General features: G+C 41.5%; 1 protein-coding gene across 1 annotated transcript in view; it reads right to left on the minus strand.

The window, feature by feature from the left end:
• NEB (nebulin) overlaps positions 1 to 13,905 on the minus strand; it is a gene marked incomplete at its 5' end in the record, with an annotated part of 219,214 nt that overhangs the window by 31,239 nt on the left and 174,070 nt on the right. The window contains 13 exons of the mRNA XM_079925461.1: positions 1,083 to 1,187; positions 1,298 to 1,399; positions 1,614 to 1,724; positions 2,441 to 2,551; positions 2,642 to 2,746; positions 3,371 to 3,475; positions 3,917 to 4,021; positions 5,587 to 5,691; positions 7,850 to 7,957; positions 8,637 to 8,741; positions 10,903 to 11,007; positions 12,326 to 12,430; positions 13,435 to 13,539. Of these exons, the coding sequence (XP_079781587.1) occupies positions 1,083 to 1,187; positions 1,298 to 1,399; positions 1,614 to 1,724; positions 2,441 to 2,551; positions 2,642 to 2,746; positions 3,371 to 3,475; positions 3,917 to 4,021; positions 5,587 to 5,691; positions 7,850 to 7,957; positions 8,637 to 8,741; positions 10,903 to 11,007; positions 12,326 to 12,430; positions 13,435 to 13,539 (1,377 nt within the window). The remainder of the gene's footprint in view (positions 1 to 1,082; positions 1,188 to 1,297; positions 1,400 to 1,613; positions 1,725 to 2,440; positions 2,552 to 2,641; positions 2,747 to 3,370; positions 3,476 to 3,916; positions 4,022 to 5,586; positions 5,692 to 7,849; positions 7,958 to 8,636; positions 8,742 to 10,902; positions 11,008 to 12,325; positions 12,431 to 13,434; positions 13,540 to 13,905) is intronic.

The raw sequence follows: 13,905 nt of genomic DNA on the forward strand, positions 1-13,905 counted from the left end.
AGGCCTGCGTACCGCAAAAAAAAAAAAAAAAAAAAGAAAAAGAAATACAGGCCTCTCTATTTGTAAAACCAGCAAAGTCTTCAAAATTTCAACTTGTTTTTAACTTGCTAATGGTATGACCTTGGAGATTTAAAAACATATTAAAAATTTTTACACTGAAAAGTTCATGTTACATTTCATTATTCTTAGAGATTCCACTGTTTCTTGCTGGTGATTTCATATCTTGTTTTCGAGTACTTATACAATTCCATTAACGTATAATAAAAATACAGCATAGGAGTTTTAAATTAAAAAACTTTTTAAAAATAGTATTTGCTTGTCATCAGTCATCTGAACTTTTTGTCTCCTCATAATTCCCTCCTGTATTGTCACTTGATGTTATTTGTATCTTCCAAAAGATTGGGATCCCACGTTTGGCATTGCTGAAAGTCATACATACAACCACCAAAGGTATCCTAAACGTATTTCTTCAAACAAATACTTGAGAAAACAGACAATGAAAAGAAGGTAGGATCTTTGAATTGGAGAAGAGATAAGATATTTCTGAGCTCATCTTTTGGGACTAAAACTTGCTCTCTGAAAGATCTGGTGGTTGATCATGGGGTCTCTGATCTAAAGTCTGAAAACTTGTCATAACTCAAGAGTATTCTAGATAACTGGTCTCACAAGGGAAATTAGGTAATGGGGCAATCAAGTTTGGACGCATTTCTAAGTCCATCTACTCAATAATATGAAATCTGCTAGAATTAGGCATTCCCCCTCAGCTCCCCTGTACATACCTCGATCAAACACTTACAACCCCAAACTGTAATTATTTAGCCATAGACATATAGTCTGAGGACATCTACTGCCTCTAGTTACTAGTCCAGGCATTCAATATATGTTTGCTGAATGAAAAACTAAAAGTGACTGCATCTGATATAACTTTTCAAAGCTTTTCGTGATATCATTTTCAAAGCTCTGGAGTGCTGCAGTCTCTCTCTGGTTGCTGATACCGCACTTTCATTCTGGGAATCGCTTCTTCCTGCAAGGTCTTTAAACATCCCCTCACATCAGAGCTGCTGCTCGCCCATCTGTGTTACCTGGCTGCTCAGCTTGGCTGCCTTCTTGGCCATTTCAATGTCTGGACGCCCAAGCATGCTTAGCCCGTGGCTGCCTTCCTTACGGTGCTTGGCTCTGTACTCCACCTGCATCAAAGAAAACCAGAATGGGCACCACGTTCTAGGTGGCCAGTGACCACCAACTACTTGTTTGCAGTGACCACTTGGGACTGGGTGCCTTCTAAACACACCCTTACCTCGCTGGCCTGTTTGGCTGCCTGCGTGGCCTTCTTGATGTCTGGCCGATCGGCCACTGTTGTGTAATGCAGGTTTTCTTTAGCATCTTTTTTGTAAGCGACCTTTATTTGGAAAAAGAAAACATTTGCTCACTTGAGAGATACGCTATCTTTCTGAAAGGAACCTTTTATTAAAACCAAATCAACCCCACTACCGTATTTTTTAGACCACCAGATATAGAAATTAGGGTGACCACTCACTGGACCCAGCCCAGCATATACCGATGTGGGATCCACCAGCTCAAGTGGCCCCCCGAGAGCGAGAGGAGAAACTTACATTACTCTGCTTCTTGGCCACCTCCATAGCGTGTTTCACCTCTGGGGGCTCCAGCATGATGGAGTAGTTGGATTTTCCTTTCTCCTTGACAAACTTCTTCTTGTAATTTGTCTAAAAAGAGCCAGAATTACTTATGTGAGCAGAGGAAGCTAGGAACAGAATTGTTTTACTTGAAGAACTATGAGAAGATCTCGAGGAAAATCCGTGGCTCTCCATTTTGGTGTCATTTTGGAACTGGGGTCTCTGATATATACTCTAGTTCTTCCCTGTCATTTCTGTCCTGGAACCTGTCATTAAACCACACACCAATCTTTGGAGAACTGATGACAAGCAAATTAAACTCTTTCATTGACCATTTCTACCTTTTTAAAATAAATGGAACCACACAGGGCTCATAAAATATAATACCATGATTATTAAAGCATTATCTGTAAGGATGTAGTGGGCAGAGATTACTGAGATACAAAGAGGTGACTTTACTTCTCTAAAATTGTTCAGCAGTTTAAGGAGAGGGGAGATGATGGGAGAGGCTGATCTTTACCATCAATGCTCCCTCCCTTTATTACCACTAGGTTAGTGACATCTTATATTGCTAGATAATACATTCTATGGCCAAACCCACATCTGCCACAGTTGCCGTAATTGGAAAGCCAATAAATATTGAGTTGTCTTTTAAACCAGCGTTCAAAATTCACATATAGGTACTGATGGTAAGAGTGAAGTAACGCAAAGGAAAGTGTAAGCAAAAATGTCGCTTACAGTCTTTTGCTGGATTCTAAGGTAAAGTGCCACTGCTGCTGCCAAGAGTCCTGGGGCTGGTCACTTACATCACTGACGTTCCTGGTCACTTCCTTGACATGAACAGTGTCCCGGGTCTCCGGCAGTGTTGTGTATGAGCCCTGAGCCAAGTGCTTCTTCACATGCTGCTTGTACTTGTTCTGAGGGAAAGCACAGAGAGCTTGTTTAAATGCCTGCCTGGGGCATCAGCCCAAGACGGAAGGCAAGCCTGTGGGGTGCTGGAGGGTTACCTCGGACACCAGATTGCTGACTGTCTTTGCCAGGAGGATCTGAGGCGTATCGGGCACGGCATGGTAGCTTCCTCTTTCCTTGACATGTTTCTGTTTGTATTTCAGCTGCAGGGATGAAAAAAGCATTTCTTCAGCTCCTCTGACTCTCCTGCATATTTTTATTAAGCTCCCAAGTTACTAAATAGAGCTGGGAGAATAGCATCATTGACAGAGTAGAATCATTAAACTCAGTAAAAGACCTCATGTTTGGAAATCTTGGGAAATATCGAAAAAGGATTTTCTTTATCTCATGCAAGTTGAGGATTTAATAACAATCAGAATGAATCTTACGATGAATCTTTATACATACAGCGTTAGTTCACAGCACTTTTAAATATGTCATTGGACCCTCCCGCAAACCCTGGGAGGCATTATCATTCCTCCTTTCCAGATGAGGAAACACAGGAAGCATAGGAAGCGTATGACCCCACAGAAATGAATACGTTTCCTTATAGAGTCCAAACAGGCCTTCAGAGTCCCCACTGCGGCGTGTGGATTTTCCTGAGGTGCAGTATAGATCAGGAGCGGCCACCTGGCTGTAACAGCTTCCCACTGCTGCTGCTCTGCTCTGCCAAGTCACTGGTGTCGACGTGGGCAGCAGCCTCCTCTGTGCTGCGGGCCCCTGGGCACTGGGCTGCAGAAGACAGCCCTGAGTGAGGTTAGGCCTCTTGGAAGGGACTGAATACTTACATCACTTTCTATTATAGAATTCTTCAGGGCCAGCACCATGTCTTTATCATCAGTGACAGAAAGCTTGCAACCTTTGAGGAACTCCCGGTCCAGCTTGTATTCAAACTGTAAGAGAAGAAAGACAGAGGAAGATGGGAAAGGGTGACAGGCACAGGAGGAAGCCGGTATTTGGTTGAATTTGTAGGGAGTCCTCTTCTTAAGGGCACTATGGGGATTTGCTACCAGGATGGGGGCAGGGGCTTCCTGCTGGGCCCACTGAAAGCTGGGCTCCTCCTTTCCAGCCCCGAGGCCAGGATAAAGCCCTCCTGGCCCTCCCCTGCCTCCCTCAGGACTCTGAGCCGTTAGTGTTTGGGCCCAGCCATGGGAGACCAGGCTCTGTGGCCAGGTCTGCTTCCTGAGCTTGCCTTCCACACCTTACAACCCTCCTGTCCTTCTTGGATCTCAAATGAGCTAGGGTTAACACCTGTGACAGTGGTTATTATGAATAAAGATAAATTTTTCTGTCTCAGGTATGTCATGCAGTTCTGACTGCCTCTCTTATCTCACATCGCTTTGCTGTAGGGATGACTTGGCGGCCTGGATGAAGTCCGGTCGGTCAGGGGTCCATCTCCAGTGGGCTTTGTTGGCTTCATACTGCTTCTTGTAATCCAGCTGTTTTTAACAAGACAAAAACAAGTCACTTCATTCAGTGGCCTGAATTCACAACCACACATGTTGCACAGAGGGACTCATCTTGCATGTTAACATGTAACCAGTCATGGTTCTTTATGTAAGAGAGAGCCTCAAGTAAAATTTCTGTACAATGGATGCAACTAGTTGGCCACTCAAGTTGTCCTCTTGTGGGACCCTTTGGCCTCAAAATAGGGGCTAAAATTTTTAAAGGCTCCTGGCGAAACAATTCTTCAAACTCACTCTGCCAGTGCAGTCTAATCATTTTCAGAGTCAAGTACTTTTAATTTCTAACTAAATTCAGACTTTTTAAAAAAGTATTAAACATTTGCAGTATTTATTTCATTCCAGGCACTTTTCAAAGTGCTTTATATATATATATAGATATTAACTCATTTACTCTTTACCACAACTATATAAAATCAGCAGCTGAGGAACTGCCTAGAAGGGCTAAGTAAGCTGCCCAGGTGAGACAGCTAGTGAACAGTGGAGCTGGGTTTCAAACCTGGGCAGCCAGGCATCAGAGGTGCTTGTGGACTTGCTAGACTTGCATCTGAGCTGGAGAACTGGCTGCCTTGGGCTGAACCTGAGGCACAGAAGTGAGTGTCCTTGGGAAGAGCCCTCATCATGAGGCACATTTCTTTCCTTACTCTTTTTCTTTCTCCTTTTTTTGGTCAAGGTATAATTGGTATGCAATAAGATAAACATGTTTTATAAGTTAAAAAGTGATCCAACTTTTCCCCATTCTATTGTGAAAATTTTCAGATGCATGAGGAGTTGCATGAATCTTACAGAGAATACCCATACACCCAGCACCTAGATTCTACAACGTACATTTTACTGCATTTGCTTCGTCCCACATCAATCCTGCTACCCATCCCTCTGTCCATCCCCAGGACACCTGCACGATACCTGCCAGTCCCTAAGGGCATTTCAGTTTGCTGGCCCTAATAAATATAAGTTCTCTGTAGCACTAGTAGGCACTAGTTGGGTTTTACAATATTTCATTATATAACCATTTATATATATTTTAAGAAGTCGATACTCATTTAAATGCACAAAAATGTTTCTGTGGTTGAGGCTTTAAGATGCCCCATCACAAAGAAATGAGTCAGCGTAGGGAGATGTGAACAGGAGGAAGGTCTAGGCCAACTCCTGACAGCACCAAGCAGCTCAAGTGTTCTCTTTTTTTTTTTTTTTTTCAGGAGAAGTAGGCTCTAGAGTTTGTGGCAGGAGAAGAACATGGAGACCGGAGACACTGTCGAAAATGTAACCTTCATTTCAGAATTAAATCCCCCATTTTTCAGCATCCTAACATGGAGGCTGAGGGGATATAACAACCGTGGGCCGTCCTTGCTCTTCCCCACTGTCCTCTGTAAGAACCATGGGCAGCATTTAGGGGTCAGTGTTATCACTCATGCTCTGGGGTCCAACCCTTGATCTGGACTCATTAGAACTCAATCACTTGAAAAGATGTCAAAAGAGGCCATGTGCCCTACAGAAGCTGATGAACCCCTCTTAGGCTTGGGGACGTTTCTGGAACTTACATTGGTGTTGACTTTGTAGGCATCCTTGGCTGCTTTGATATGAACAGCATCAGGCTCAATGGTACAGTTGGACTTAGTTCTCTGGTAAACTTCTTTGTATTTCAGCTGTGGGAGGAAACACAGGTCAATTTTTTTTTTTTTATAGCAGCCCACAAGTATCTTAAAAAACAAGAAATTAAAACCATAATATAGTACATGATACTCCTTAAGACTGAATCGGTCTGTTGTGAAGAAGGGATGCAGCCGTGCAGCTATGTGACACGCACCATCCTGTCTCAGATCTTAAAACCAACTCCCCAGGACACATTGTGTATGTTCACCAGTGTCACCATAGAACTTATGTCCTCTGAGCTTGTGCTGAAAGGGGCAGCTGGACAGCTATCCATGTGTGTTTTCCTGTCCCCAAATCAGAAACTCCTGAGTTCAGGACATCTTGAAAACTGTTGATGGAAGAGAAGCCTTCCCCCATTGGCTCACCCAGATGGGAGATCAGGCTTGCCCTTCTTCCATGTCCCTACAGTTGTAGCTGCTATCATGTCGTGTTATAATTATTTATCTGTCTATTCTTTCCATTGAGCTGAATCCCTTGCGGGCAAAGATTGTGTATCATTCATCACCTCATTCCTAGCATCAGGCACTTAGGAACCCAATAAATATTTGATGAATGAATGAACTGATGGATGAATGCTGTCGTCACTACTGTCATTGCTAGAGCCATCGCTGGTAAGTTTGGGCATGTGTGGGTTTGAATGGGAGGGGGAGAAAAGGGAAGGTTTAGCCTCTTTGAGCCCAACTGGTCATATTTTCATGTCTAGCCTGGAATTTCTAGCTTCACCCACTTTTGCTCCTTTTAAATTTCAGGGCCCTGGGACTCCACCTGGGACTTCTCACTAGTTATTGGGGAAGGATCTTAGGTCTTACTGTGACTGAGTAAAACTGTTCTACGGAAGCCATAGTAGCGCTTACTAAACTTGCCTGGTCATAAAAATCACCATTTTCTGTGCTTCACCATAGATGTAGTAAATCAGTAGCTTTGGGGGACTGACTTGGAAATTCATATTTTTCATCAACATCTCAGGTTATTGTTACAATCAGAAATTTAGGGAAGTGGATATAGAATTGCTTCATCTTTCTACACTGAGAGGGAATGGGCTGCTCCACATAAGGGATCTACCTTATAGATGTTTATGAATACCCGACGTTTATGTCCAAAGTGTCAAAATTTATTTTAACATAAAAAATATAAAAAATGTTTTTTAAATGATTTATACATTTCTGCCTTCATAAACAGTGCACTGGTGTATTTAGCATTTTTCTTAGCAACTTAGAGTCAATAGTGTGAACCCATTTGTTTAGCTACCAAAGAATTCCTGAGCGCCAGCCTCAGTCAAGGCTTTGGGGTAGGGATTCCACAGTTGCCTTCATTATTCTTTATGGTGCCCATATAGCCATTAAAATATTTAATCTAAGGGCCTCCCTGGTGGCGCAGTGGTTGAGAGTCCGCCTGCCGATGCAGGGGACACGGGTTCGTGCCCCAGTCCAGGAAGATCCCACATGCCGCGGAGCGGCTGGGCCCGTGAGCCATGGCCACTGAGCCTGTGCGTCCGGAGCCTGTGCTCCGCAATGGGAGAGGCCACAACAGTGAGAGGCCCGTGTACCGGGAAAAAAAAAAAATATATATATATATATTTATATATATATTTATATATATATATTTTTAACCAATATTATGATAGTTTTCCACCATAGAATCTAGCTATATATATGAAAATATATGAATATAATTTCTCCTCAAATTCAGAGTATTAGAACTTAATGGCTACCCTTTCCTCTTAGCCAAGACAAAACTTAGAGAGTATTAATAGAGTTTATGGCACACTGCATTTTTCAGACTGGTCTGGAAGCTTCTACTCTAGCCTCTTAGAACCCATCCACTCTGCCGTGAGACGGCCAAACCACATGGAAAGGCCACATACAGGGGCTCCTGTCTATACAATGGCTGAGCTCCCAGCCCAGCCGTGATCGGGCGCCAGCTCTGGGAGTGAGCCTTCCTGCCTGAGCTGTAGCGCGTGGGGTAGAGCATCCACTCAACTGTGCCCACTCAGCTCACAGAACTGTGAGCCAAAAAAGCATGACTCCTGTCTCAAACCACTACATTTAGAGTGATTGTTACACAGGAATAGATAAGTGGACCTGGGTTTGTTATAGCACATTACAAAGAGGCCAAAGTGAGAGGGGCTGCAAAGCCGTCCTAGTAACTTACATCACTGACTTCATCTTTGACCTTTTGGACATGCAGCAACATGGGGGTGTCGTGGATTGTGGTGTAGCCTCTGGGTCTGGCCTTGTTGTATTCCAACTTATACAGTATCTGAAGGAGATGAAAAGGCAGAAAGAGACAACTTTATGTATCTCAATTGACATTGCAACATAATGTAAACATATAAAGGCAACATTGTTGTTGTTGTCATTGAGTGTATATAAAGGAAAGAGAATTCCATAAACTCAACAGGTGCTTTCATGCTTTCTGCTAAGGCTCCAGTGCCTCTACAATGGGGTGTCTGCCAATTTGGTTGGAACAATTCTTTACTGTAAAAGAAGAGTCCTGAGCATAGTAGGACACTTATTGTCCCTGCCTCCCTCCCTCTAAATGGCAGTAGAATCTTCCAAACAGGGACTTCCCTGGTGGGGCAGTGGTTAACAATCTGCCTGCAAACGTAGGGGACACAGGTTCGATCCCTGGTCCAGGAAGATCCCACAAGCCCGCGCGCCACAACTACTGAGCCCATGTGCTGCAACTACTGAAGCCCGCGCACCTAGAGCCCGTGCTCCACAACAAGAGAAGCCACCGCAGTGAGAAGCCCGCACACCATAACGAAGAGTAGCCCCCGCTCACTGCAACTAGAGAAAGCCCGGGCGCAGCAACAAAGACCTAATGCAGCCAAAAAAAAAAAAAACTTTTCCAAACATTGTGGCCATCTAAAATGCCCCTCCACATTTGCAAGTGCCCCCGCAAGGCCAAAAATCCATTCAGTGTTTCTTGTACTTACATCACTAATTTGTTTGTTGACTTTTGTAGTACGTAGGTGTTCTGGAGTATCCACAACTGAGGTAAACTTGTCCTTTGTTTTTTCATAATTTTTCCTGTACTTGATCTAAATTGTAGAGGAGAAGAACAAGTTAACTTGAAGTAGGAGAGAGGGCTTTCAGGGACTCTAGTTTTCCTCTTGAGAGTCCCACGGCAAAGAGTAGGATTGTTATATAAGCCATAGGTGTGCAGGATGATGCCATGCTTTCTTAACTGGAAATGTTTATATAAATCTGTATTTGATAGCAATAGTGTAATAGAGTGAGCAAATAATAATAATAATAAATATTTTCCATATAATTTATCCACGTGGAAACTGAGGCCCAGAGAGGTTAAGAGTATGAGCTAAGGGCAAATATAGAGTGAATCTCAGAGCCAGGACTAGACCCATGCTCTCTGGACTCTGGCAAGTCATGATTCGCTCACATTATGCTACATCGAATATATATGATCTCTTAAGTATGTTTCCATATCAAAGATGGAACAGATAAAAAAATGAATACATACACTTTGAAGTAGTTATTTTTAAAGACATTCATTTTTGAAATTTTCAAGTCATGATTTTTTTTTTCATGCACATAAGCGGTTTCAAGCAGCACAGACAGAGAGCACAGCAAAATTCCATGCACAACTATCTGATGATCATATCGGGACCAAGGTGAAAGTTCAGGCAAACAGAATGTTCATAGGAAGACCTCATCCTCCTCATTTCATGTGTTGATCTGATGTCAAACTAAAGTGATAAAACAAGTTGCTAATACAAAAGCCTGATTAAAAACTTTCTTTGCGTGTGGGAACAATGGCCTTTTATTAACATCGTATCTGGTAGTTAAGCAATTATCAATGTCTCTTGCTGCTTCAAATTTACCTTCCAGCGTATGACGGGAAGGTGGTGGTGTGTGCTTCAGTTGACCTTGTAGGAAGGCAAGGTGATCAGCAGTGCTGTTAACAAGGGTGTGTGAGGACTGATGTGCTGGAAATAACCTAGCAAATTCAGCATCAAACTCAAGAGGGGCCATGAATATGCACAATATTCAAAGAGCTGCGCTGTCATCCTCATCTCTCCAAAATGGTACAGTGTAGTCATTATTGAGCAATGGACACATTAGATGAAAACATTAAATAGTCACATCTTTTAAATACTGTCAAATTTACTTAACATCCTCAATCTCTAAGAAATCTACTTCTTTGGGGCAAATATTGAAAAACATAAAGTTATACCAATTTGGAAGAGTTTGAAAAACTTTGAAATACTCTCAGTTAATATTACTTGGAATTCCAAAAGTGTCAGAAGACCTACAGATGTTGGCTGCTACAGCACCACACTTGGCCACATCCAGAGTTCATTTACAGGCAGTGAATATTTATGCAGCTTTGTCATGTGAAACCAGCTTGGTCAGGGGGCCACGGAAGGAAATCAGGGGAAGCCTAGAAGTGAATGCCCCCAAGGCTTCTAAATCTCTTCTTCGCATCACGTCAGACATTACCTGGCTCCACATGTGTGTGTTGTAGAGGGCAGTCAACATATCTGGACGCAGAATTTCATTACATCCTTGTTTCAGAAGCATCTTGGCACTAGATTTATATTTTCTCTGTTCATGCAAAGAGCGGTGAAGCACAAAAGAGACTTGTGAAGACGGAAAAGAACATAGCTCTATATCCTGATCACCTCTGAGTGAAGAGATGTAGGCACACACACTTTGTGCTCTCACGTGTATGTGTGGGTGAAGACAACCAAATGCATTAAAATGCCAAGCAGGGTGACGTGATATTTGCAGTTGACCATCCACAGCCCTTGTGAATGGGGAATAATAGAGCCAGTCCCACCAAAATTGCCTTATAGAAAAGGTGACATCATTGAAATAGGAAAACACAGTAAGGCGTTCTGTCTTCTTTCCCTCCGTTAATTTGTTTCTTTGTTTCTGCGTTTGCACCTTAATTCGCACTTTACAACTGCAGTTTACACACAGGCCCTCCTGAAGGATGAAGGGTGTGAGGACCCAGCTGTGCATCTCATGTTCACCACAGCACACGTGAGGACACAGAGCATGGACTGGCACACTCAAAGAGCTCGTGGGCTCTTTGGGTGGCTAGACAGATAATTTGGAACAGAACATCCCAATATCATAGGCAGAACCTATGACATCCTTGCAGCAGACGGGACGACATCTCATGAGAAACTTGGAGCACAGTCCTGCTTGGCCGTCCAGGCGGCCCCATCACAGTACCTGACTGATCTGGTCGCCTGCGATCTTAGCCAGCAGATGTCTAGGCTCATCGACTACCAGGTGGTATTTATCTTTCCGCTGCTCATAATCAGCTCTGTATTTTTTCTGCTCAAACATCATATCAAATTATAGCAAGAGTACAACAACTTCAAGGCTATACACAAATGTCCCAAGATACTTCAGAGAGCCAGAAAAATGTCCTTTCTAGAGGTGGGCTCCCAAATTATTCAGGGTAATGAAAATAGGGAGGTGAACAGAATTAAGCAAAAGAAGATGGCCTGGAGAAGGCTGGGGCTTGGACTAGATTAGTTATAACATCAAAATTGAAATACCTTGTACCTAAACATGTTCCATCTTTACATATGATGTCATTAGCAACGTTAAGTTTTATGACATCTTAAATTGTATTTAAAATAAGGCACTGACAAGCTACAGGTTTACTACTTTAGGCTGTGAGAGTCAAAAGGTATATTCATGGACACATTTTAATATGCTAGTTAATTTATTTGATTATAAAAGAGACCTGGAAATCCTTCGTGAATTAGAAAAATAGAAACAAAATATATCAAGACTGTCTTCCTAGGAACCTACCAACAGTAATTCTTCAGAGTCATCCCACCTGGAAATCTACTGAAAATAAACTAAATCAAATTTATAAACAACAAAAGAGTTATATATTGAAATAAATACACCATTGGCTACATTTTCATCTTCTGACACATTTTACTAATTTTCTAACTTTGTTTTTGAATTTATGTAAATCTGTGGAAAATACAAAGATAGGAAATTAAATGTAAAAACCTTCCATCCATACATTAATTCATAGCTTGCTTCTTTCATCATTTTAAGCTAAATTTACCTTAAACTATTGCAAAGACAGTTCCAGGAAAAACTGGGTAGAAGGTAAAGGAATATTCTGAGTGCAAATGGACACTTCTCTGCACCAACGTATGAGTCACAATGGCAATACATTTGAAGGCGTGAATCACAACTACCCCCTTAGGGCTGCCATTTCTGTGCCCTGGTAAGGGATACTAAGTTAACTTTGAACTTCTGGGTCTTCCAACTCTACACAGAATCCTATACCCTCCCTGTTGAAGGGAGTTCAGCTGACAGTCAACAAAATCCTTTACCTCTTTGCTCTTGTCACCCAAAGGGCTGTGCTGCCCTGTGCTAGTGCGAGCAGAGGCTGTGCTGGCTGTGGGGACCTCACTCCACGCTGGACAGCCCCTTCCTTTGTTCTTATTCATGCTTTTGGCAGAGCTCATCAGATAGTGATATTATAAGAGCCTTCCCAATGCGTAATCTTGAATCAACACTAAAATGGCTTTCCTGTCATTTTAGGTATTGGGTTTTAATCAAACGCCATTTATAGACTTCTTAAGGGACGCTAATAGGCTCAATTGGATCAGGTCATACATACCTCATTCATCAACTGAGTTGCAAACTTGAAATGCCTGTTGATTGGACAATCAGCAACATACTTGAAATCTGACTTCGTCCTTTCAAATACCTCTTTATACTTATACTAGAGAAAATAGAACATGGTTACTTGATAGCATCTGTGATTATCTTAAGAATGAAATATGCCATTTATTGTATACAATTGTGATTAAGTCATTCATAGAGATAAAAAGTAATTACTGAACACACTCTGGCTCCCAAGGCAATGAAGGGTATACCCACCTCAATGTCTTAAAAACTAGCCCCCAAATACATACTTTCATTGAATGGATGTCAAATAGATCTATATTCCATATTGGACAAAAACCCAAATCAGTTTCTTCTTTGTTTCAATACTTATAGTGATTATTATTTTACTTTGAATGTATTTCCATGTGCCCTCGAAGGCAGTTTTTAGTCCGTTAATTAGAAGTAGTTTTCCAGTAATGAATCAGATAATCATAATATTTTAGAGCAGGGGTATGCTAGCATCTAGACCACTTCCTGTTTTTAAATAGCCCCATGAACTAAGAAAAAACTTTTTTATATAGTACTAAGGGATTGTAACAAAGAATATGTGACAGAATGAATGTGATCCACAAAGGGTAAATTATTTACTATCTGGAACCTTTCAGAAAAGTTTGCTGACTTCTATTTTAGAACTCAAAGGAAGCTAATCCAACTGCTTTACTTTGTAAGTAGGAAAATGAGGCCATAAAAACAAAGTTATTTGCTTCAAGTCACACGTCAAGTTTGTAGATTAAAATAATCTCACTTGCTATTTGCCTCCATATCAAATCACCCAGAGACATATTAGGAAATTCTGGAAGAGCCATGAGGAGTTGTACTGAGATGGCCTTTTATCAAATTCAAATGAGTGATGTAAATAAATGATTACTATTGTCAATGAGGCCAATACTAAAATAATTCCTGAGTAGAGTGAATAATGTAGTATATACTCCAACTTTAGAGTCTAGAAGCAAGGATAGGGATGGAAATATGCGAAGCTGTTTCCTCAGTACTAATTCTCTCTGTGGGCACTGGAGTACATTTCATGGATATGGTCGTTACCCTTGAGTAGATATATACCTTGCTGTAGAGAGTCTTGTTCTTTTCAGCCAGAGTGAAGTCGGGGGTATCAAAGGCATAGCAACCAATGCCTTTAAGCCAGGTCAAATCTTCTTTATATTTTACCTGGGAGAAGAATATCACCAGAGAGTTTTAAGTACCTATCTCCAAATAGCAGTAGGTTAGCATCGATACAAGTAGAACAAATAGAAGGTCTGATCACTAAGGTATATAGAATAATAAAGTATTGAAATAATTATTTAAGAGACATTTCCAATAATACTGATTTCTGCTCACTTTATGGTGTACTGTATTGCATATGGAATTTTTCATTTTAATACCAAGTAAAGCAATTCAAATTTAACAGGCATACTTGCCTAGAGAGTACATCATTAGCTCCGCAGCTGTATTTTCATATAAAGAGCTGAAATTTCTTTCTAAATGAGCATTGTCATGTGTCTTAATTGCTTAATTGTCCTGAAGTTGTCTCTT

The sequence above is a fragment of the Stenella coeruleoalba genome, assembly GCF_951394435.1.
Source record: "Stenella coeruleoalba genome assembly, chromosome: 6".
Lineage (NCBI taxonomy): Eukaryota > Metazoa > Chordata > Mammalia > Artiodactyla > Delphinidae > Stenella > Stenella coeruleoalba.